Source organism: Thamnophis sirtalis, unplaced genomic scaffold (assembly GCF_051295495.1).
Source record: "Thamnophis sirtalis isolate CommonGarterSnake01/CBP01778 unplaced genomic scaffold, rThaSir2_p1.2 scaffold_10, whole genome shotgun sequence".
NCBI classification, from domain to species: domain Eukaryota; kingdom Metazoa; phylum Chordata; class Lepidosauria; order Squamata; family Natricidae; genus Thamnophis; species Thamnophis sirtalis.
The window spans coordinates 64,873,519-64,897,253 of record NW_028261390.1 but is presented as its reverse complement, the minus strand read 5'-3'; the positions used below and the strand labels follow the sequence as shown (position 1 = coordinate 64,897,253).

Sequence of the window (23,735 nt, the reverse complement as noted above, 5' to 3'; positions counted from 1 at the left end):
AGAAAGGAAAAAGGGGAGGGAGGGAGGGAGGGAGGGGAGAGGGAGCTTGGGAGGGAAGGAAAAAGGGCAAGGGAGGGGAGGGACGGAAGGGGAGGGCGAAGGAAGGGAAAGGAAGGTGGGAGGGAGGGAGAAATGAAGGTGGGAGGAAGGAAGGAAAGAAAGGAAGGAGGGAAGGAAGGAAGGAAAGAAAAAAGAAAGAAAAGAGTGGGAGGGAGGAAAGAAAGAAGGAAAAAGGGGGAGGGAGGGACGAGGGAGGGAGGAAGGAGGGAGGGAGGAAGGAAAAAGAGAGGACAGGAGGAGAAATCAGTGGTTCATTAATGCTAATTTGATATGAAGCTGTGCAATAATTTTATCTTTTGGCAAAAGCAGCTGAGATAGTAGAAGTAGGAGGTAATCAACAAACGTCTCATTTTGACTCTGCTGCAATTACAGAGTTCTTGCAAACCAAGCCATTGTGGTTTTAATGGCAGAAAGTCTGCTTAATCACAGTGATAGACTCCCTGATTCAAGTAAGCCGCAATTTCCAGATTTCTGCAGGGACTGAAGAAAATCCACCCGCTCAAGAAATCCATTTCTCACATGAGAAGAGTCTTTTTTGCCTTTTTCTCTGATGGAAATGGCAGGGCAAATGCCACCTCTGGCTGGCCCCAGAGTGGGGAGGGAATGGAGATTTTGCAATATCCTTCCCCTGCCATGCCCACCAAGCCATGCCCACAGAACCAGTAGTAAAAAAAAAAAAGAATTTCACCACTGATAAAAAGGTGGTGCAAAGGTTCCCCTCGTACATATGAGTGGGGTTGGAATGGAGATTTTGCAATATCCTTCCCCTGGAGTGGAGAGGGAATGGAGATTTTGCAGTATCCTTCCCCTGGAGTTGGGGGGGGGGGAAATGGAGATTTACAATATCCTTCCCCTGGAGTAAGGAGGGAATGGAGATTTTGCAGTATCCTTCCCCTGGAGTGGGAGAGAATGGAGATTTTGCAGTATCCTTCCCCTGGAGTGAGGAGGGAATGGAGATTTTGCAGTATCCTTCCCCTGGAGTGAGGAGAGAATGGAGATTTTGCAGTATCCTTCCCCTGGAGTAAGGAGGGAATGGAGATTTTGCAGTATCCTTCCCCTGGAGTAAGGAGGGAATGGAGATTTTGCAGTATCCTTCCCCTGGAGTAAGGAGGGAATGGAGATTTTGCAGTATCCTTCCCCTGGAGTGGGGAGGGAATGGAGATTTGCAGTATCCTTCCCTGGAGTAAGGAGGGAATGGAGATTTTGCAGTATCCTTCCCCTGGAGTGGGGAGGAAATGGAGATTTGCAGTATCCTTCCCCAGCCTCTCCCACCAAGCCATGCCCACAGAACCTGTAGTAAAAAAAATTGAATTTCACCACTGAAGAGCGGGTGGAGGCTGTGTGCAGATGCTTTTTGTAGGTTTTAGCTCTGCATTTAACACAATAATTCCACAAAGACTAGTGTCTAAACCTATGGATCTTGGGCTTTCTTATTCAATCTGCCTTTGGATTATGGATTTCCTGTCTGGCCGCTCACAGAGGGTCAGATTAGGTAATCCTATCAATAAACTAAACTAAACTCCTGTCCCATAAACATTACCAGCCAGAATTTCCAGAGTGTTGTATCCCAAAATTCTGTCCCACAAAAACAGCAGTTGATCAGTAGCCAGGTATCCAGAAAATGCTCGGACCATCCATTTAAATGATATTCTTAGCCTGAAAAACAGTGAAAAACACACAATTATTATTTTTACTCTACTTAAGAGACCCACTGCTTCTGTAGCTTGGCTCTTCGGCTTGCATACTTTTATATAGATTCCTCCACCCTACATTGAAACTTTTAATTCTCTCCTAATTGTTATAAAAAGCTCTTTCTTCGTACGCGAGAGTTAACTTGATGTATTTGAGTCCCAGCTGGATGGATTCAAGGTGTACTTCCTCCCAGCTTCTTAAAACTGACTGGATTATCTCAAACTAAAGAATTCTAAACAAAAAAAAAAACATCACTTCCAAAGGTAGAACACGTGTTAGAAATAAGAGTAAACGTATCTGTGGGTATTTGAAACATCACAGAATAAAGAATCAGAGGATTGGAAGATCTTCTAGATCAACCGCCAGATCAAGCAGGAAACCCTACACCAGGGGTGTCAAACTCGATTTCATTGAGAGCCGTATCAGGGTTGTGTTTGACCTTGGGGGGGCAGGAGGCAGTGACATCATTCATGTCGGGGGCGCATGTGGTGGCCAAGTCCTAAGGCAGGACTTCCCTCAGACCGTCCCTCCCTCTCATTATAATCTCCTTCCTTCCTTCCTTCCTTCCTTCCTTCCTTCCTTCCTTCCTTCCTTCCTTCCTTCCTTCCTTCCTTCCTTCCTGTCTTCTTTCCTTCTTCCCTTTTCTTCTTTTTCCTCCCCTTCATTCTCCTTTCTTCTTCCTTCCCCTCTTTCCTTATTTCTCCTTCCTTGCTCTCTTCCCATCTTCCCTTCTTTTTCTTTGTCTTTCCCCTCTCTCTTTCTCCTTTCCTGTCCTTTCTTGGATGCTCAAATGCAAAGGGGGAAGCATTTCTTCTTTTGTTTTAGTTTCTTTTGCTAGCCCTCTGCCAGAAAAAACAGAACTCAGGGGATGCGTACCCCCCCCACCCGAGCCCCATTTTCAGCCGCGACAGCCTCCTGCAACCCTCTGTCAACTAAAACGGAGCTTGGGAGATTGCACGCGGCTCACTGGCAGAGGCATCATGGGCTGGTCCTTTGCTGTTTCCAGGCCGTCCCGCAGGCCAGATATTAGCACTCCGTGGGCTGGATCTGTGCCCCGGCCCTTGAATTTGACACCCCTGCCCTATACCATTCCTCCCAAATTGTTGCCCAATCTCTTCTGAAAAACTTTCATTGTTGGAGCACTCACAACCTCTGCAGCTAACTCGTTCTACAAATTAATTGTTCTCACTGTCAAAAAAATTCTCTTTAGTTCTAGGTTGGATCTCTCTTTAATGATCTTTCACCCATTGCTTCTTGTATTTAAAAGTAAAGGTTCCCCTCGCACATATGTGCTAGTCATTCCTGACTCTAGGGGGCGGTGCTCATCTCTGTTTCACAACCGAAGAGCCAGCGCTGTCCGAAGACGTCTCCCTGGTCATGTGACTAAACGCCAAAGGTGCACGGAACGCTGTTACCTTCCCACCAAAGGTGGTGCCTATTTTTCTACTTGCATTTTTACATGCTTTCGAACTGCTAGTTGGCAGAAGCTGGGACAAGTAACGGGAGCTCACTCCGTCACGTGGCAGTAGGGATTCGAACCGCCGAACTTTCTGATTGACAAGCTCAGCGTCTTAGCCACTGAGCCACTGCATCCCATTTCTTGTATTTAGATAAGCCTTACTTTATACCTTTGGAGAGATGCCTTAAAGCAGAAATCTTCAGCTTTTTTAGAATGTCCTACCTGGCATTCAAAGGTGCATTTTAAGGCCCCCCCCTTTTTTAAGCAATATGCCCCTACCTTTTTCTTGCAACTTATCCTTAGACAGGGAATTTTGTCTATCAGCTTAAAGATGTTAAACACACAGAAGCTGTATTGTTTTTGAACAGGATAACTCTGCTTACACATCACCTTTAGAAGTTTAGACATTTTGTGTTGAATAATCCAGTATTGGGACCAGTAAAATCATCACTTAGAAAAAGAGGGTATGATTGACAGAGACTACAATTTTTAAAAAAATTAAATCAAAGGTTATGATTTTCATGCTCCAGAAAGGTGCTCCTAAGGGGGCAAAATGTACACTTTTGGGGTGTTAGCTAAATTTTTTAAAAAGGAAATGATATCGTTGTGTGACATGGCATGGTGAAAGTTGGCTAAGGTGTCTTACAAAATAGAATTCAGGTCTGTTAAAATATTCATGACTGGGAGAGACATGAGAACAAGGTCAGCCAATGAATAGGCATAACAACTACGTCAGCCAATGGGAGCGTAGATATCTGAGTCTGTGCAGAGAATTGAAACAGAAACTTAAGAAAGCAGTCTGCTGCTCTGAGAAGTAAACTAGCAGTCTTTCTGGGCTTGTCTGCTGAAATTAAACTAGTTGTCCTGCCTAGTGTTTACTTGGAGGAACCACCTGTTGGTGTTGTACATTTATTCATCTGTTCTTATGTATATAAAGAAGTTAACAAATCCAGTTGAATCAATTATCTGTGTGTGCTTTCTGGATTTGAATTTATGCAACAAACTCTGACAAGGTCATCTCCTGCACTGGTGCAAACAGACAAGGATCGTTTTGAAGATTAAAAGAAGGAAAAGAAGTCAAGCCAAATCTATGTGCCTCAAATTAATGCATTTATGTTTCACTTTGAAGGGCATTACTTACGGTTGTGCTCCGATTTCTCGAAGATGATAGAACAGCTGTGGGAGGTGGCTTTGAAGGAGATTCTCAAACAGCAGACATAGTGATACAATCCCCTTTTAAATAAGGAAGGATTAAAAGAAAAAAACAGACATCCCCATATTACATCTCTTACGCTGGTTTTAAAACACTAGAAATATTCAATATAGATAACAGCTTGTTACATTTTCAAAGCAGCGATAAGCAAAGACTGCATTTGCATGTTGCAAGAAATCATTTGCAAGCCTGTGACAATAGCAGTTTTGGTATTATTTTCTATTATTTGCAAATAATTCCCTCAACACTGTCAAACTATTTGCAAAGTCTACATTACTATTATTATTAACCTTCTCATTGTTCCTATCACCCATCCTCTCCCACTTATGACTGTAACTTTGTTGCTTGTATCCTTACGATTTATATTGATTGTTTCCTAGTGTGATTTGACTGCTTATTTGCACCCTAGGATTATCATTAAGTGTTGAACCTTATGATTGGTGATGAATGTATCTTTATTTTTATGTGCAGTGAGAGCATTGGCACCAAAGACAAATTCCTTGTTGGCCAACAAAGAATTCAGTCCAGTTCAGTTCTATTCTATTCACTCCAAAGGAGGATTAAATGAAGATTCTCCATGAGGGAATTTTGGGTGGGTTAACAGCTTCAGTTGGCCTGGATGGACCACGGATGGCCAAGGATGTTTCCATGAAGCGATTTCTTTTTTTTCTTTTTTAAATTATGGGGTGTTATTCAGAGCACTGAAATTATGCATTACAAGCCAACCAGAGATGGTATTCAGCCGGTTTTGACTGGCTCTGGAGAACCAGCAGCAGAAATTTTGAGTAGTTCGGAGAACCGGCAAATACCAGCTGGCTGGCCCCGCCCCTGATCTATTTGCTGCCTGCCGAGTCCCAGATGATCGGCTTTTGTTGCCCTGCACAGGAGAATGGAGCTGGAAAACAGGTTAGTGGAGTGGGGAGGGAATGGGGATTTTGCAGTATCCTTCCCTTGTCATGCCCACAAAGCTACACCCACAAAGCCACACCCACAAAGCTACACCGACAGAACCGGTAGTAAAAAAAAATTGAATCCCACCACTGAAGCCAACTTACAGAAGAGTGAGAAGAAATGGAGTGAAGTCTGAAGAAGTAACGCACGTATATTTCACGAAATATCTGATACAGCTTAGAGGGCTCATTGTACAGAAAACAAAGAGGAGCAACTAAAAACGTAAAAAGGAAACACTTGTTAGCAATGGAAAAATAATAACCTGTTCTGTATAATAATTTTAAACATTCAGGAAGATGAATTTCAATCGTGATAGCACATAGACCTATATATTTTTACAGTGCTTTTACAGCCCTCTCTAAGCAGTTTGCAGAGCCAGCATAGTGTTGTGGCCCGCCAGTAGCCAGTGAATCTGGCAGCAGATTCGGACAATGAGGAGGTTGGGGAGGAACCTGGGTCAGTCCTGGAGTCTGGGGAAGGCTCTGATGAGGGCTCTGTGTCGGAGGCAGAGAGGGGGCCAAGACAGTCTGACAGTTATCAACTGCCTTTGGAGTCACAGATCAGTGAGGCAGACAAACAGCTGGAGCCTGTTCCCAGTGTGCGCATGCACAGAGTTGCCAGATGAAGGGAACAGCTAAGGAACAAGGGTCGACTTGGGAGTAAGGCCACAGGTGGACAGTGAACGGCCCCTCCCATAAAGAATAAAAGAGGAGCAAAAGGGGAGTGGGGTTTGCAGGAGACAATTAGTTCGCTTAATTGGTTCGTGACTCTCCGAGGTTCCTTGCCAAGTGTTGCAGATATCAGTCTGTCAGCTCTCCAAGCCAGATAAGGTCTGTGACTGTAAATCCTCCCTGGAAAGACTTTGCTGGATGTGAATGAGCATGCATTCTTCCCAAGTATTGCGGTGCCTGAAAGATATCAGCCTGGCCACTCTACAAGCCTCATAAAGGTCGGTAATTGTGAACTGTCTTGAAAGACTGTGGGAGAGGAAAGACTTTGCTGGAGAGGAATTCACTGTAAATTAAATAAAAGGGGTTTATCGGGACAAGGACTCGGCTTTGTGCTGCTAGGGAAGCCTAGGTCAGAACACATATTGCCATCAACAATCTGGGTCCTCATTTTACCCACCTCAGAAGGTTGAAATGTAGAGTCAACCTTGAGTCAGTGGGAATCGAACTGCCAAATTGCTGGCAGCCAGCAGTCAGCGGAAGTACTGCTGACTGCAATATTGCATTCTAACCACTGCGCGGCTCAGAGATGCTGAAATAAACTATCGTTGTGGAATAACATCCTCTCTTTTCCCCTTAATATTCATTCAGATGCTGCTTACCGACACTGGGAAGAATTAAATAGCACCACATATAAAGCCATTGTGTATTACCAGTCACCAATGTCAAAGGATTGCCGGAAAGCCATAATTTGGGAGAATGAAGATCACCACATCGGTTGTGTAGATCACACTACTTTCAGAAGCAGCTGTGTTGTTTGTGTGCGCTGGCAACTACTTAAAAAATGGCAGGTGCATAAACGCTGCTAAGAATAGCACCTCCATGCAAATTCTGTCTTTTTTTTCCCAAGCTCAGAAAAAGCCATCCATCTGAGTTTAGAATTTTAGAATCCAATGATTCTTTCATACATAAGGCTAATCCTCTTTTTTATTTTTGCTGTGCTGATGTAAAATATAGTTTCCCAATTTGCATTCTAAACCTTTACAGTGTTGTTTCTTGATGTGCGTTTCTTGTAGGCAAATTATTTCTGTGTCCAATTTCCGCAACTGTGTAAAACAAAAACAAAAAATCCTTCCTTTAGAAGGAGAATTTAATGCATTTGTATTCAGTGAAAGGATCCTATTTCTTTTCTCCAATTTACTTGGTTATATTTGGGGTTTGGTTTCCTAGTGATTCTTCTCTGTCTCTGTCCTTAGTCCCTCTTCATCTTGGTCAGTGTTTTCTTTCTCTTTGTCTTCATTTCTCTTCATTTTGCATCCCTGTACCTTCTGTTGTTTTTTCTCCCTGTTTTCTTTCGGGTTCCTTATCTTCTTGTGCGCCTTGTTTTCTCCCTTCAAAAATGCTTGCATGTCTCTCGTAGAAATCCGCTGCCTTAAAAGGTAGAATCCAGTCGATATCTTCTAGAGTTCCAGTTAATTAGGATCCCCTCCGGAACCAGCCATCTAAAATTTATTCCTTTTTCATTCAGCTTTGTTGTCAAAAATTCATATTGTCTCCTTAGATCTCTTTATCTTCCAGGGGATCTGTTTCAACACCATGATTTCCTTTTTCCCCCCTGTATTGCAACGGTTCTTCGCTCGCCTCCCTTCAATATTTCATCCCTTATTGTTCTCCTGACAAATCTAAGGTTTGTCTGAGGTCTCCAGGTTATTAAGTTGCGAGAGATCATATAGAGGGGGATCTGTTTTAACAACTGTGGCAATTCGCAGCCTCTACACAACCATCAATTGGGACAGTTTAACACCAGGGGGCTCATATTCTGAATGGTGACAGGAAGGGTCAGACTCCACCCCGCAAGGGATTATGAGGTCCTTAAGAGAAGGTGGTGATTCTGAAACCATCAAGGTACTAAATAAACATCAAGTTTCTATGGAGTTGACCTACTTTAGTGACTGCCCATACAAGTGTCATGCACAGTTTTTAATTTTAGTGAAAGCAACTTACCATACATTGAAAAGCCATGGAAAGGAATGACACCTAAAGAGAGAGAGAGAAAAATATTCCACTTACTGTCCAAAGAGTATGTGTTTTCAGAAATAGGAAACTTAAAAAAAAAATCTATGGAGATTCTCTGTCATTCAGCTCATGGCTATCCCAAAGATACGTTTTTTTTTTTCAAGAGGCAACTGGGCTTTCTGGTTTTTTTTTAAAAAAAAAGACTTTTCACTTCTCATTCAAGAAGCTTCAGAAGAGCTGAAGCAACTTCTTGGATGAGAAGCAAAACGTCTTCAAAGAAAAACCAGAGAGTCCAGTTGCCTCTTGAAAAAAAAAAAAAGCACTTTTGGGAAACTTGAAAACAAAAATTCCATAATTTTGAGCAAAACACCTCACTCGCAGCATACAATTCTGCCGTGGTAAGAGTTAGAATCAGGCTTAGATGCCATCTTCGAAAAGAATGAATGAGCTGGAAGGGACCTTGGAGGTCTTCTAGTCCAGCCCCCTGCTCAAGCAGAATAATTTGTTTTATTTATTTATTTGACTTATATACCGCTTCATAGGGCTTTCAGCCCTCTCTAAGCGGTTTACAAATTTTTTTTTTTAAGCAAATTGAGTCAGCAACTTGCCCCCACAGTCCGGGTCCTCATTTCACCCACCTCGGAAGGATGGAAGGCTGAGTCGACCTTGAGCCGGTGAGATTTGAACCGCTGAACTGCAGATCACAGTCAGCTAAAGTGGCCTGCAGTACTGCACCCTAACCACTGCGCCACCTCGGCTCTCGCCACCTCTGTTCTTTGTGGCAGCCCCTCAAATACTGGAATACTGCTATCATGTCACCCCTAATCCTTTTTTTTTTTAAGACTAGCCAAGCCCAAATCCTGCAGCCATTCTTCCTATGTTTTAGTCTCCAGGTCTTTGATTATCTTAGTCACTCTTCTCTGAACTTTTTCCCAAGTCTCAACATACTTTTTTGTAGTATGGTGACCAAAATCGGTTGCGGTATTGCAGGTGTGGTCTTACTAGGGTTTTTACAAGACTTGTGATCTTCAGCTCCCAGAAATCCCCCGTTAGCCATGTTACCTGAGCCGTGTTCTTATTAGTAACTGACATTTTGTAGCTGAGAAATCCATAAACAGGGTTACGTTTCTTACCTGTGACCCTTTGGCTACACATGATGGGATAACGTTGGGGCATTTATTGTGAATTCTGTGGGTAGCAAGGTATCCCTTTCTCTGGATGGATTAGAGGGGATTCACTGCACGCAGCCTAAAGACCTGAACCCGTTCGAGAATGTGTGCATTTGATCCTTGCTCTTCCTTGGCTAATTAAAGCAGCCACAAACTGCCTTAATGAGAAATACTTTGTCAACAGACTGAAGGGAGCATCATGTGCTGCTCTTGAGGAAGATCTATTTCTAGTCAACCTTTAGGAGGCCGAAGTGTAGTGAGAATTTTCTTTCTTAAGATCCCCACCATAACCAGTGTCAGGTTTGCTATTTCTCAGCAAATTACTTCGACATGCGGTCATCCTAGGCACCAGGAATTTTTGGATGAAAGGGATTATCTAGATCTATTTCAGATTGGCTTGAAGCCTGGTTTAGAACAGCTTACATAATAATGATAATAAATGTTTTTTTTTGTTTTTTTAAAAGGTCGTTGCTCCTTTGTGACCTACTAGAAAAGGCTGATGGGGAAGAAAAATCAAATAAATCCAGTAGCACCGGTTCCTTAATCTTCTGTGCCTACTTCTCTGTAGCCGTGGAAAAAAAAACTTGGAATGCTTGAAAGCAAAAAAAAAAGAAGAAAGTGTCTGCCAATTTTTTGAACAGTTGTTATTTCTTTTCACCCAAAGGACGAAACACCATTCAAAAGAATCCATTCTTAAAACCGGGTGTAGTTCCCCCTGTTCCCACTAGAGGGGGCAACGGTATAACATCTTTACCGTTTGGCGGATAAAACACAGCATATTGTTCCATTCCAAGCTTCCCTATACACAGGAGAGGAAAAAAAACACCAGAAATAAAACAGCAAGAATCAAATAAGCAGCTAGAGAACGCAAGTTTTTCCATCTGAAAAATGTAGACCTGTCACAATAACAAGAGGGACAAACTAGAGCAGGGCTGTCAAACTCCCGGCCCGTGGGCCAGATGCGTCACGCACTGGCCACACCCACGCCCGGTTTAGCGAAGGGGGGGAAAGTCCCGATACATCATGTGACGCTGCTGTGACGATGAGAGTTTGACACCCCCGAACTAGAATGAAATTCAGAGGACGGGAAAACAATAACAAACGTAACAATCCACCCAGAGCTGTAAATCACTGGCAGTCCTCAACGTATGACCACAATTGAGCCCAAAATTTATGTGTTAAGTGAGAAATTTGTTAAGCGAGTTTGGCCCCATTTTTATGACCTTTCTCGCCGCGTTTGTTAAGTACATCACTGCAGTTGTTAAATTAGCTAAGTAAATCCGGTTTCCCGGTTGACTTTGCTTGTCCAGGAGGTCGCAAAAGGAGATTACATGACCCCCCCCCCCCCAGGATACTGCAACCGTCATAAATGTGAGTCAAGCAATCCAAATGTAAATCGTGAGACCATGGGGATGCTTAAACGGTCATAAGTGTGAAAAACGATCGTCGTTTTTTAAAATGTTGTTGTGACATTGGACAGCCACTAAACGAGCCGTTGTAAATGGAGAACTACCTGTAAAACTATCCTTAAAGTAATGATCTAGAACAGGGGTTGGCAACCTGCGGCTCCAGAGCCGCATGTGGCTCTTTCATCCCTCTGCTGCAGCTCCCTGTTGCTCAAAATATGCATAACAACCGCCAATGTGTGACATCCGCTTGCATGCAGTTTATTGAGCTTTTCGACCCTTGGCAGGCCGATATATGCAGTGTTATCTTAATTTTAGATGTCAAAAGAGTTTTATGGCTCCTGGTATTTTCTTTTCTGTGGGAAACGGGTCCAAATGGCTCTTTGAGTGTTTAAGGTTGCCTACCCCGATCTAGAATGAGAACCAGTACTGGATTAACTTTCTTCCAGCTATTATGCAACATGTGATATACTTTAATAGCAACCATTATAACAGGTTAAAAGTTTATTTCAAGCAATGATTTTTCCAAAAGAATATTGGGATGTATTAAATTTATTATCCTGCATACAGGTCAATTTTAAAGGACCACATCTATTGCAAAGTTCATCAGAAGCACATTTTTTGGTCTTATTTTTCCTACTCTGTTTTGAAAGAAATGTGAATCTGCACATTCTCTTAAATTTTAAAATGAGAGAAACGGTACTAAATATTACAGATAGGTAAAAAGGCTCTTTTGGGGGGTTGGTTGTGCTCGTAAGTCGAGAACTGCCTGCAGGCATCTTTTCCTCAACAGAAATAATTCAGTAAGGCAATGATTTTCATCAGTTTTCATTTTTTAAAAATGGAATACAAGCAAACACGAGGCATACTCAATGTACCCGTCAATCTTTTTCTTTGACTGTTGTTTCAGCAGCTGAATTACCGTATTTTTCGGAGTATAAGATGCACCTTTTTCCTCCCAAAAAAGAGGGTGAAAATCTGGATGTGTCTTATACATTGAATGCAGCGTTTTTGGCCTAACGAAGCCCTTTGACACCTTTGCAAAAATGGACATGCAGAGGGTTTGGGAGGCTTGCAAAGTGCTCCTGGGGGCTGGAGAGGGCAAAAATGAGCAAAAATGGCTGTTTTTGCGCCCCACCCCCCAGTTCCCAGGAGCATTCTACAAGCCTCCCAAAGCCTCTGCATGCCTTTTTTTGCAAAAAACCAGCCCATTTTTGTGAAAAATTGCCTGTTTTTTGCTAGTTTCCCCCCCCCCGACCCCCAGGAGCACTCTACAAGTTTCTCAAAGTTCTGCATGGTCTTTTTATTTATTTATTTTTTGCAAAAAACAAGGTGTGCAGAGGGTTTGGGAGCCCTGCAGAGTGCAACTTTTTTTTAAAATTTACCTCTTCAAAATCATGGTGCGTCTTATATTCCGGTGCGTTTTATAGTCCGAAAAATATGGTACATAGAATAGGGGTGTCAAACTCAAGGCCAGCAGGCCGGATCCAGCCTAGATCTGGCCTGCAGGCACGTCCTGGGAATAACGAAGGACCAGCCCGCATTGCCTCTGCCAGCGAAAAGGGAGCTCGCAAGGGCCTCTGTTTTTACTGACAGAGGGTTGCAGGAGGCCATCTCCAAAAACGGAGCTCGGGAGGCACCCCCCGACATGAGTGATGTCAGGCTGGCCATGCCCCCCCTGGCCAGGCACACACACACACCGCCCCCGCCCCCCCGCCAAGGTCAAACAAAGCCCTCAATGAAATCAAGTTTGACACCCCTGACATAGAAGGCCAAAAAAAGGCCCAAACATTTTCCCTCTATAGGACTTACATAATCCACCCTGCCAAAGATATTCATGAGATGCAAAGAAAGAGGTAATTAAATGCATTGGGTGTCATGAAGCAGAGAAGTCAAGGTTTGAACCATTTCCCAATCCTTGTTCGCTTAAGACCATCAAGTAACATTGATAAAATATTCTGTCTCTTCAGGGTCTCTGTACGGCTCAGGCATATCAAATAAACCTGTCTTTACCTCGAATGAATGATCTGGGTGGGGTAGCACTATTGTACTCAAAGTGTTCCAACACTGAAGTGTCTCGGGAGAAGCAAAGCAACACCTGCGGGAAACACAAACTTATCAGAAAGTTCACTTTGAAGAATAAGCTCATTTTTAAATGAATATCGAAATAGACATTTCCTGCAAAGGTAAAAAGTTTTACTATACGTTAAGGACAAGCAAAATGTTTAGATCAACCCCAACGGTGGGATTCGAATAATTTAACAACGGGTTTTCTGCTCTAATGACCAGCTGGGTAGGTGTGGCTTGGTGGTCATGTGACTGTGTGGGCATGGCCAACTCAACGACACTCAGGTCGATGGGCACTTCGCCTTAGCTGTTACAATGTAATGTGGGTTAACCGGAGAGGCAGTTTCTGTAAGCAGGGCAATAAAGATGAGGCTAGAAACAACACCAGAATATTTCCTTCCTACCTTCCTTACAGGATTAGCCCTGTAAAGTGGGGAAAAATATGAGATTTCTTCCAACAACTGGTTCTCCAAAACTGCTTAGAAAGTTAACAACCGGTTCTCCTGAATAGGTACGGACTGGTTGAATCCCACCACTTATTAACCCCCTCCAACTGAATGATGGCTTATGTGTTCCTGGAAAAGCAACAGGTACGCTTCATCCTATTTGAACTTTTTAAAAATTAGCTTATTTATACATTTTCAATTTACATACAAAAGTGCTTGGTGAACAGCGCATTGCTTGGGTTAATATGCTAACGCAGCAATACTTTTCTAACTCCTAATCTCTACCTCTGTCATCCAACCATTTATAAAACAAACCCCGTGTTTGAAAGTACTCTGTACCTCCCCTTTCTTTTATCTTTAATGTCAATCTATCCATTTCTGCACAATCTAATTTTTTTTAAAAAATTACATCTTCTTCTCTAGGTGTATTCTCATTTTTCCAGTGCTGTGCAAATACAATCCTTGCTTCTGTCAAAACATGTCGTATTTAATATATGTTCCAAGGGTGGTATTCACTTACTTTCCCTACCAGTTCGCAAATGTGAGTGTGCATGCACTTTGGCTTGCAAACATGCCTAAATAGCAATAGCAATAGCAGTTAGACTTATATACCGCTTCATAGGGCTTTTAGCCCTCTCTAAGCGGTTTATAGAGTCAGCATATTGCCCCCACAGTCTGGGTCCTCATTTCACCCACCTCGGAAGGATGGAAGGCTGAGTCAACCTTGAGCCGGTGAGATTAGAACCGCTGAACTGCAGATAACAGTCAGCTGAAGTGGCCTGCAGTACTGCACCCTAACCACTGTGCCACCTCGGCTCATAGGATGGCATAGAGCTGAGGTAGGTGGGCAGGGGCGGGCCCGGGGCGGGCCCGGGGCGGGCCCACCCACAATTTCTACTACCGGTTCAGATGAACCGGTCCGAACCGGCTGAATGCCACTTCTGATATGTTCCCTTTATCGTACCTGGCTTATAACCTATTTGCTGCTTCAACATTTTTTCTAGCCATGTATGTATTTTTGTCCAGTAATTCTTCCTATTTGGACTTTCAAGGAGTATTGTAAAAATAACCTCCGATTTCCTAGTTTTTTTTTAAGGCAGCGGTAGAGAAAACTCAAAACTGGATCGCTGGCAAGTGGTTATCTCCCAGACAATTTTTCTACGTATAAACTCAGAAACCTATACACACATGTCTGTTTTTTTTATTCTACCTCATTTCCGTGAGTGATAATTCTAACGTGGGACGGGCTGCAGCTTATCTTTTTATTTTAAACAGAATTTTTCCAACGCCATGACAATGTTTCCCAATGTAGGGCCTGTGCGGAGGGTACTTTTCTGTTTAATACTTGTACAAACAAGATCTTCTGAAAATTGTATTTGTCAAAGAAAAGCAGAAACGTCTTGAAAATCCGCCTGGTCTTCTGATAGAGGACAGAATAATTTTCTGCCAGAGATATGGGCTCACCTTCTTGAACAACTTACTATTTTGAGGGTTAACATTTTTTTCAAAGGATAAAGTAACTTTATCTTAAATACACACTTTCAGCACTACTTATCAGCCCCCGTGCTCCTATCCAAACTCTCTAAAATATACCACAGCCAGCAAAGTAGCAATAAACAGGAAAAATTAAAAACTAGTTTATAAAGACCCACGTCAGCAGAAAGAGGAGAGAAAATTATGGATTTAGGCAAGTGTTCTCCTGACTGCCATACAGATTGGGGCTGAAGGTAGAAATAATTTCTTATTTATTGGTATTATTTTTTTATTCCCATCCAATTGAGTTCAACCCTAGGAGACTGCCTGGAAATATCTCCACAAGGTGTTCTTGGCAAGTTTTCTTCAGAAACGGTTTGCCATTCCCTGCTGTTGTGGCCCACCAGCAGAGCTGGCAACAGAGTTCGACAGTGAGGAGGTTGGTGAGGAGCATGGGCCAGTCCTGGAGGCTGGGGAAGGCTCGGACAAGGGCTCTGCGTAGGTGGCAGAGATGGGGCCAAGGCCATCTGGGCAGTGATCAGGAGCCTACGAAGCTAGACAGCAGTGAGGCAGAGGAACGGCTGGAGCCTGTTCCCAGTGTGTGCATGTGCAGAGCTGCCAGAAGAAAAGAACAGCTGAGAAATCAGGGTCGTAAAGCCGCAGGTGAATGGTGAATGGCCCCTCCCATAGGAAATAAAAGAGTGAAACAATTCAGGAAACAGTTCGGTTGTTAGATTCGTTTCAGGAGTGTGAAGATCTGTCCGTGAATCTCAGAGACTCTGTGCCCAGTTTTTCCTTGCGTAGCACTTCGTTTGGAAAATATTTACATGGCTGCTTTCCAAGACAGATAAGGTCTGTAGTCATAAATATTCCTTTGAAAGACCGTTTGCCAGGCCTTTGCTGAATGTGAATGAGAGGAATTCACATTCGTTTAATAAAAGGGGTTTTGTCGGGACCAGGAATCTGCCTCGGGCTTTTTGGGGAAGCCTAGGTCAGGACACATGCTTCCTAGGGATGAGAGAAAGGGATTGGCTCATAGTTACCCACAGGCTTTGGGCTCAAAGGCAGGACTAGAACTTGTGGTCTCCTGGTTTCTAACCGTAACCACCACATACCAACCTGGTTCTCCCAATTTCCTACTACAGGTAGGCCTCAACTTACAACCATTCACTTAATGGCAGTCCGAAGTTGCAATGGCAGTGGGGAAAAAGAGGACTTATGACTGGTTTCCCCACTTACATCTATTGTAGCATCCCCATCGCCATGTGACTAAAATGCAGGTGTTAGCAATCGACAAGTATTTATGATGGCTACACCATCCTGGGATGACATGGTCACTATTTGTAAGCTTTCCAGCCAAATTCTGACCAGCAAAGTCAATGGGGGAATATAGATTCACTTAATGACTGCAGGATTCACTTAATAACTGTGGTGATTCACTTAACAACCCCCTTGCTTAGAAATTTGGGGCTCAATTGTCCTCATTAAGTGGAGGACTATAGTCATAAATTAAATATACCTACTCAGGTAGGTATCGTTCCACAACTCAATACCGACTTGTCTTTTTAGCAGTGAACAGAGTTGGCTCGTGACGTTGGAAACCTGGGAATGGTATTTTTTTTTCATTTTCTTTGGTATGAGAAAATTAATCCTCCACTAGACCGATTAGATCCCACAGATTAGGCCTCCTCCGAATCCCATCCGCCGGCCAGTGTCGACTGGCGACTACCCAGAGGAGAGCCTTCTCTGTGGCTGCTCCGACCCTCTGGAACGAACTCCCCGTGGAGATTCGAACCCTCACCACCCTCCAGGCCTTCCGCAAAGCCCTCAAAACCTGGTTGTTCCGACAGGCCTGGGGCTAAAGAGCTGTTGCCCCCGTCTCGAATGGTATGACTGCTGTGAGTTTTAAATTATATATTGTTATGTTGTTGTTTTTAAATCTTTTGTCTGTATCCCCCTCCCCGGTTCGAGTTGTGAGCCGCCCTGAGTCCCCTTCGGGGGAAAAGGGCAGCATAGAAATTTAATAAACTGAACTGAACTGAACTAATCTGCAAAAGCTATAAAAAATATCTACAGACCCCATCACATCCTGGACATAAATTGTTTCAACTTCTACCCTCAAAACGACGTTATAGAGACTGCACACCAAAACAACTATTAGATACAAGGACAGTTTTTCCCCATGCCATCACTCTACTAAACAATTAATTCTCACAACACTGTCAAACTATTTAGTAAGACTGTATTAATATTATTCTTTTCATCCTTCCTGTTACCTATCTCCATTTCCACTTATGACTATAACTTTGTTGCTTGTATCTTTACGATTTATGTTGTTTTACTTGGTTTCCTAGTATGATTTATGCTGATTGCTTATTTAGTACCCTATGACTATCACTAAGTGTTTGCATCTTATGATTTATGACGAATGTATTTTTATGATGACTATGGTCATGATTTATCACTTATAGCTTTTATGTGCAATGAGAGCTTATGCACCAAAGACAAATACTTTGTGTGTCCAATCACACCTGGGCAATAAAGGATTCTAACTCTATTCTATTCTATCACACTATTTAAATAGTGTGTATCTCAGACACTGATTTTAATGGGGCACATCCAGAGGCTGCAAATTAGGAAAACGAAAGGAACAAAAGTGTTTCCTTCCCAAGTCAGACCTCTACATAAGGATCTGTCAGATGATACTCACACAGTTGTCATGCAACTGATTGGAATCAAATCACATTTTGAGGTAGCTCATCACTGTATCCATTTGACACACAGATAGTTGCCATCAATTTCATTATTAGGTATCTTCACCAAGAAAAAGCTATGCCCTTGGCCATGGATTTCCAACCTTGGCAACTTTAAGACTTGTGGACTTCAAGTCCCAGAATTCCTCAGCCAGCCATGCTGGTCAGGAGTCTCCAACCTTGGTAACTTTAAGACTTGTGGACTTCAAGTCCCAGAATTCCTCAACCAGCCATGCTGGTCAGGAGTCTCCAACCTTGGCAACTTTAAGACTTGTGGACTTCAAGTCCCAGAATTCCTCAGCCAGCCATGCTGGTCAGGAGTCTCCAACCTTGGCAACTTTAAGACTTGTGGACTTCAAGTCCCAGAATTCCTCAGCCAGCTATGCTGGTCAGGAGTCTCCAATCTTGGCAACTTTAAGACTTGTGGACTTCAAGTCCCAGAATTCCTCAGCCAGCCATGCTGGTCAGGAGTCTCCAATCTTGGCAACTTTAAGACTTGTGGACTTCAAGTCCCAGAATTCCTCAGCCAGCCATGCTGGTCAGGAGTCTCCAATCTTGGCAACTTTAAGACTTGTGGACTTCAAGTCCCAGAATTCCTCAGCCAGCCATGCTGGTCAGGAGTCTCCAATCTTGGCAACTTTAAGACTTGTGGACTTCAAGTCCCAGAATTCCTCAGCCAGCCATGCTGGTCAGGAGTCTCCAACCTTGGCAACTTTTAAGACTTGTGGACTTCAAGTCCCAGAATTCCTCAGCCAGCCATGCTGGTCAGTTCGAATGCATGTAAAAAATGCAAGTAGAAAAATAGGAACCACCTTTGGTGAGAAGGTAACAGCGTTCCGTGCGCCTTCGGCGTTGAGTCATGCCAGCCACATGACCATGGAGATATCTCAGTGCTGGCTCTTTTGCTTTGAAATGAAGATGAGCACCGCCCCCTAGAGTTGGGAACGCCTAGCACATATGTGCAAGGAGGACCTTTGCCTTTGAAAAAAATTAACACAGGCAAATTCATCTTCCCAAATCCTGAGAACTACTCTGCGTGGTTTTGAATATTCTTCTTTATAATTTGAATATTCTTCTTTATAATTTTCTTTCAAGTTTCCAGAGATATAATCTTCCAGAAATGCACAGGGAATGATTGTGTTAGCCTTCTAAATTCCAGGTTGACAGAAAATGTTTTCTCTATCGTAACCTCTCCACCTTCAGAATTCTGAACTGTATTAAATTATTTCCACCAACCCAGAGAAGCTTGCCATGCCTCCATGCCCTCTCCTATCTTTTTATGTTTCCATTTTCATTCTGATGTCTTACACAGGAGCAATAATTTAACGGTTATGCAAAGTAATAATGAAGACTGTCGGCAAATTGGCAGTGTGAAAACTTTCTACTCAAAATTCTGGCTATGGTTTTATTTTAAAAGACAGATCTTCCTTCCCTCTCTCCCTCTCTACCAATTTTGCTTCCTTCCCCTTCTTGCTTCCTTTCCTTCCTCCCTGTTTTCCTTCCTCCCACCCTCTTCCTTCCTTTTCTCCTTCCCTATCTTCCTTTCTTTTCCTTCCTTCCTTTCCTCAATAGCTTCCTTCCTTTCCTTCCCCCTCTTGTTTCCTTTCCTCCCTCCCTTTCCTTCCTCCCACACTCTTCCTTCCTTTTCTCCTTCCCCATCTTTCTTTCTTTTCCTTCCTTCCCCCTTGCTTCCTTTCCTTCCTATCTTCCTTTCTTCCTTTCCTTCCTATCCTTCCTCCCACCCTCTTGCTTCCTTTTCTCCTTCTTCCTTTCTTTTCCTTCCTTCCCTCCCCATCTTGCTTCCTTTCCTTCCTCCCTATTTTCCTTCCTCCCACTCTCTTCCTTCCTTTTCTCCTTCCCTATCTTCCTTTCTTTTCCTTCCTTCCTTTCCTCCCTAGCTTCCTTCCTTTCCTTCCCCCTCTTGCTTCCTTTCCTCCCTCCTTTCCTCCCTCCCACTCTTCCTTCCTTTTCTCCTTCCCCATCTTCCTTTCTTTTCCTTCCTTCCTTCCCCTTTGCTTCCTTTCCTTCCTATCTTCCTTCCTTTCTTTCCTCCCACTCTCTTGCTTCCTTTTCTCCTTCTTCCTTTCTTTTCCTTCCTTCCCTCCCCCTCTTGCTTCCTTTACTCCCTATCTTCCTTCCTTCCCCCTTCTTCCTTCCTTTTCTCCTTCCCTATCCTCCTTCCTTTCCCTTCCTTCCTTCCCGTGTTAAGTCCACTTTAACAACTGCAGTGATCCACGTAACAAATGTGGCAAGAAAAGTTGTAAAATCCGACAAAACCCACTTAATAAATTTCTCACTTAGAAACACACATTCTGGCCATAAGTCGAGGACCACCTGGATTAGCCTTGGTTTGGATAAGATCCTATCCACTAAGCGTAAGCAAATAAATGACTGGAGTCCATTGCTTTTTAGTGTGTCTTTGGCCTTGAGCCTGACACGCAGACACAGAACAGACTTCATGAAATTATACACAAATGGAAACATTCTGTCCTCTTCGTGCTTATCCAACAGTTATTGATATATCCAAATTAGTCATTATAAAGAGTCCCAAAGAAATCAACATCTGACGGCATATCCTTATCACTCGGAAGCAGAATTTGGCAATTAGGCAGGTAACCTGAGGATTTGTGTCTCCTCGAAGTAACTCTGTTTGACCAGACAAGTCTTTTCAGAAATGGATGAAATAGCTTTTTGTCGGAGATCGGAAAAAAAAAAAAATAATAAAGTAGAACACAGGAAAACAATGTTCCGCCTTCAATCCTGCCTGAACTGCACGGCTATTAACTCTGTGATAATGAGAACTGTATTAAATCCAACCTCCAAGCCTCCTGGCGGTAGAAAATTACAGCGAATTCACAAAAAGGGAGCTTGGAGGTCTTCTAGTCCAGCCCTCTTGCGCGAGTAGGAGATCCTGTACCATTCAAGTGGACTGCCCAATGTCTTCTTAAAAACCTCAAGTGATGAGGCACCCACAACTTAATGAGGCAAACCGGTTCACTGCTTTACAGTATTGTTCTGCCAGGAAATTTCTCCTAGGTGGCTTCTCTCCTTGATTGGTTTTCACCCATTGCTTCTTGTCCTGCCCTCGGGTGCTTTGGAGAATAGCTTGACTCCCTCTTCTTTGTGGCAACCCCTGAGATATTGGAACACTGCTATCATGTCTCCCCTAGTCCTTCTTTTCCTTAAACTAGACATACCCAGTTCCTGCAACTGTTCTTTGTATGTTTTAGCTTCCAGTCCCCTAAACATCTTTGTTGCTCTTCTCTGCACTCTTTCTAGAGTTTCCACATCTTTTTTTACATCGTGGTGACCAAAACTGGATGCGGTATTCCAAGTGTGGCCTTACCAAGGCTTTATAAAGTGGTATTAACACTTCACGTGATCTTGAATCTCTCCCTCTGCTCATGCAGCTTAGGAAATTTCTCCTTAATTCCAAGTTGCTTCTCTCCTTGATTAGTTTCCACCCATTGCTTCTTGTTCTGCCCTCGGGTGCTTTGGAAAACAAATTGGTCCCCTACCTACACACATAAAATGCTGGCTAGAAACTCAGCCGAAGAGAAAACTGACTTCATCTCTGTAGCATGCCTAGTTTGGCGTGCGTTCAGTATGTGATCCTGGGTTGTTTTTTTTACAGCTTGGGTAATGCAGCTTTCTTCCATTTAAATAAATAGATGTCTTAGTTTATTGCTCTCAAGGCTGTAGTTTTAGTTAGATGGCATCTTCAATATCACAAGCTTCTATTCTGCAAGCTTTATTAGTTGCAAGGCAATTGGAGAAACATCTTAATAATTTTTTTAGAGAGCATTAGATTTTTGCCTATACTTTACTCTCTGAATGTACAGAATTCTCTTGTCAGCTAAGTTAAAGAATGCTTGTTTGATGCAGCTACGCAGAAAAAAAAAGGACACTCCCAGGGGTGGGCTTCAAAAATTTCAGCAACGGGATCTCTGCCCGGTGGCTGGGTGGGCGTGGCCAAGGTGGGCACCATGGGGGGGGGGGTGCCTTTCCCAGGCTCCAGCGGCTTTCCTTGAGACTCTGGGAGGGTGAAAGCTGCCTCCCCCGAGCTCCAGAGGCCAGAAATGGGCCCGTTTTCAGACTTCCTGAACTTCCAGGAGGCCTGTTTTTCCCCCTTCCCGAGCCTCCGCGTGGGCCCTGCATTTACCTCACATCCAAAACGGGCCACGTGGAGACTCCTGGGAGGTGAGGAGTAGGAGGAGTGGGAGGGCCAGGGCCAACCAGGGTTAGGATTTGGAGGTTCTCCGAACTGGCCATTATGTTAGCTCCCGAACCCGTAGTAGCCCATTCCTGGGTCCATTCCAAACTGGGGTCCCCTTGGCAAAACTAGGTCTTCAACAGGACAGTGCAACGGGGCCAGGAGTCCACCACATGCATGCGCGCAGCACGCGCACAGCGTGCACATGCGTACTTACCACCCGCAACCCTCCAGCTGCTCCGAGGAGCATTGCACAGGCGCCGTACACTCCATGCCCATGTGCAAAAGCACCGATCGGCTCAAATATAGGTTAAGGGTGGCAGGTGGGCCCTCCAGAGCACTTTACGGTAACAGTACCTGGTGCTCCCAGCAGGCACCGGTACACCTGTACCGGGGTGTACCGGTAGTATCCCACCACTGGTCTTCGGGACATGAGCAAGTAGGGGCCAATCTTATGTTCTACAACAAGGGTCCCCAACCCCGGTCCCACTATTGGCCCGTAGCCCGTTCGGAACGGGGCTGTTGGAAGTGGTAGGCGAGTGCACGTGCCCCACAAAACATAAATGGAATTTACTCTTGTGTAGAGACACATAGCAACGCACTGCAGCTCTACTTAAGAGCAGCTGTTGCATTACAAGTTTTATTTGATCTACAAAGCAAACAGAACAAACTCTACTCTGGCCCAAATGTCCTTCTTCCAGTGACGTATGATTTGCCATTTGCTCCACGTAAATACTTACCTGATATAAATAATCCTCAAACACGAAGTAGTAGTCATCATTGCTGGCTGTCAATTTCACATCCTGAAATTATAAAAAACAAACAAACAAACATAACTTTCTGAAGCTGAGCCACGTCTTTTCTCACCCTGTACACAATATAACAAGACGCAGGCACTATCGTAATCTGATGGCGTTAACAACAGTTACGGCGCTAATCATATATCAAGCTCAGCCTTTCGTCAACTTCTAATTTTCAAATGAAAAGTTCCCTTAGAATCTTTGGTCTGTAATGAAAGAGGCAGAATAACAGAGTTGGAAGAGAGCTTGGAGCTGTTCTATTCCAACCCCCTGCTCAAGCAAGAAACCCTATACCCGCGATGGCGAACTTCTGGCACGCCCTCTCTGCGGGCACGCCAACTGTCGCCCCAACCCAGCTCAGTGATATCAATGAAAATGTATCTGCCATTATAGAACTTAGACGCTGGCGCTGGCTAGGCCATACATTGAGAATGCCAGATAATCAAATCCCAAAAATTTCCCTGCTTGCAGAGCCTGGTCCGACCTGGAAACGGCCAAAAGGAGGTGTTCGTCTAACCACTCTGCGTCACTTCAAACGGAAAGCCGAAGATATAGTCATGCGCCCATTCAATCTTAGCCGAAAATCATATAATAGCGACTGGCTGCACCACCTGACAACCCTAGCCCAGGACCGAAAACAGTGGCGTCAAATTTCCATGGAAGTCGCCTATACCCACAATGGGTGAAGAGGCGTCAAGTACAAGTACAAGTACCCAGCTCCACTGCACATGTGGTGTGCCTCCCGCCGGCCAGCTGGTCTTAGATCTCTGCCGCGTATGCGCAAGGATAGGGGCGCATGGGGGAAGTGTACGCATGCAAAGTGGGTGGAGTGCATGGGGGGGTGCTTGCATTGCATTTTGGGGCCTTGCGCGGGCCCCTTAGCCTCGTTTTGGCATCGGAAAGCCTCCTGCACCAACCTGGAAGCCAAAAATAGGCATGGGGAGGGACGGCCGTAGGTATGGAGGCAAGCGCCAGGTGGGGGGGGGTTCATGCGCGCATTGTGTTATGGTTGCAGACACGCTTTTGACACACAACAACAAAAAGGTTAGCCATAACTGCCCTATACAATTTCAGACAAGTGGTTGTCCAATCTCTTCTTTAAAACTTCCAGTGTTGGGGCTTTCACAACTTCTGGAGGCAAGTTGTTCCACTGATTAATTGTTCTAACTGTCAGGAAATTTCTCCTTCTTCTAAGTTGCTTCTCTCCTTGATTAGTTTCCACCCATTGCTCTTTGTCCTGCCCTCAGGTGCTTTGGAGAATGGATTGATTCCCTCTTCTTTGTGGCAGCCCCTGAGATACTGGGGCTAACAAAACATTGTGGGATCCAACAATTGTTATTTCTCAAATC

The 23,735-nt window shown here is 44.0% G+C and overlaps 2 protein-coding genes across 3 annotated transcripts in view; one reads left to right on the top strand and one right to left on the bottom strand.

Moving 5' to 3' along the window:
- The window catches only part of TBC1D19 (TBC1 domain family member 19), a 66,919-nt gene that overhangs the window by 11,205 nt on the left and 31,979 nt on the right, over window positions 1-23,735 (bottom strand). For both annotated transcript variants that reach the window (XM_087724792.1, XM_087724793.1), the window contains exons 13-19: window positions 22,327-22,389; window positions 12,648-12,732; window positions 9,983-10,027; window positions 8,048-8,080; window positions 5,480-5,589; window positions 4,353-4,444; window positions 1,601-1,716 (exon numbers count right to left, since the gene is read on the bottom strand). In XM_087724792.1, the coding sequence (XP_087580918.1) occupies window positions 1,601-1,716; window positions 4,353-4,444; window positions 5,480-5,589; window positions 8,048-8,080; window positions 9,983-10,027; window positions 12,648-12,732; window positions 22,327-22,389 (544 nt within the window). The remainder of the gene's footprint in view (window positions 1-1,600; window positions 1,717-4,352; window positions 4,445-5,479; window positions 5,590-8,047; window positions 8,081-9,982; window positions 10,028-12,647; window positions 12,733-22,326; window positions 22,390-23,735) is intronic.
- CCKAR (cholecystokinin A receptor) overlaps window positions 13,101-23,735 on the top strand; it is a 97,749-nt gene continuing 87,114 nt past the window's right edge. Inside the window, exon 1 of the mRNA XM_087724796.1 lies at window positions 13,101-13,291. The gene's annotated coding sequence lies outside the window, so the exon portion shown is untranslated. The remainder of the gene's footprint in view (window positions 13,292-23,735) is intronic.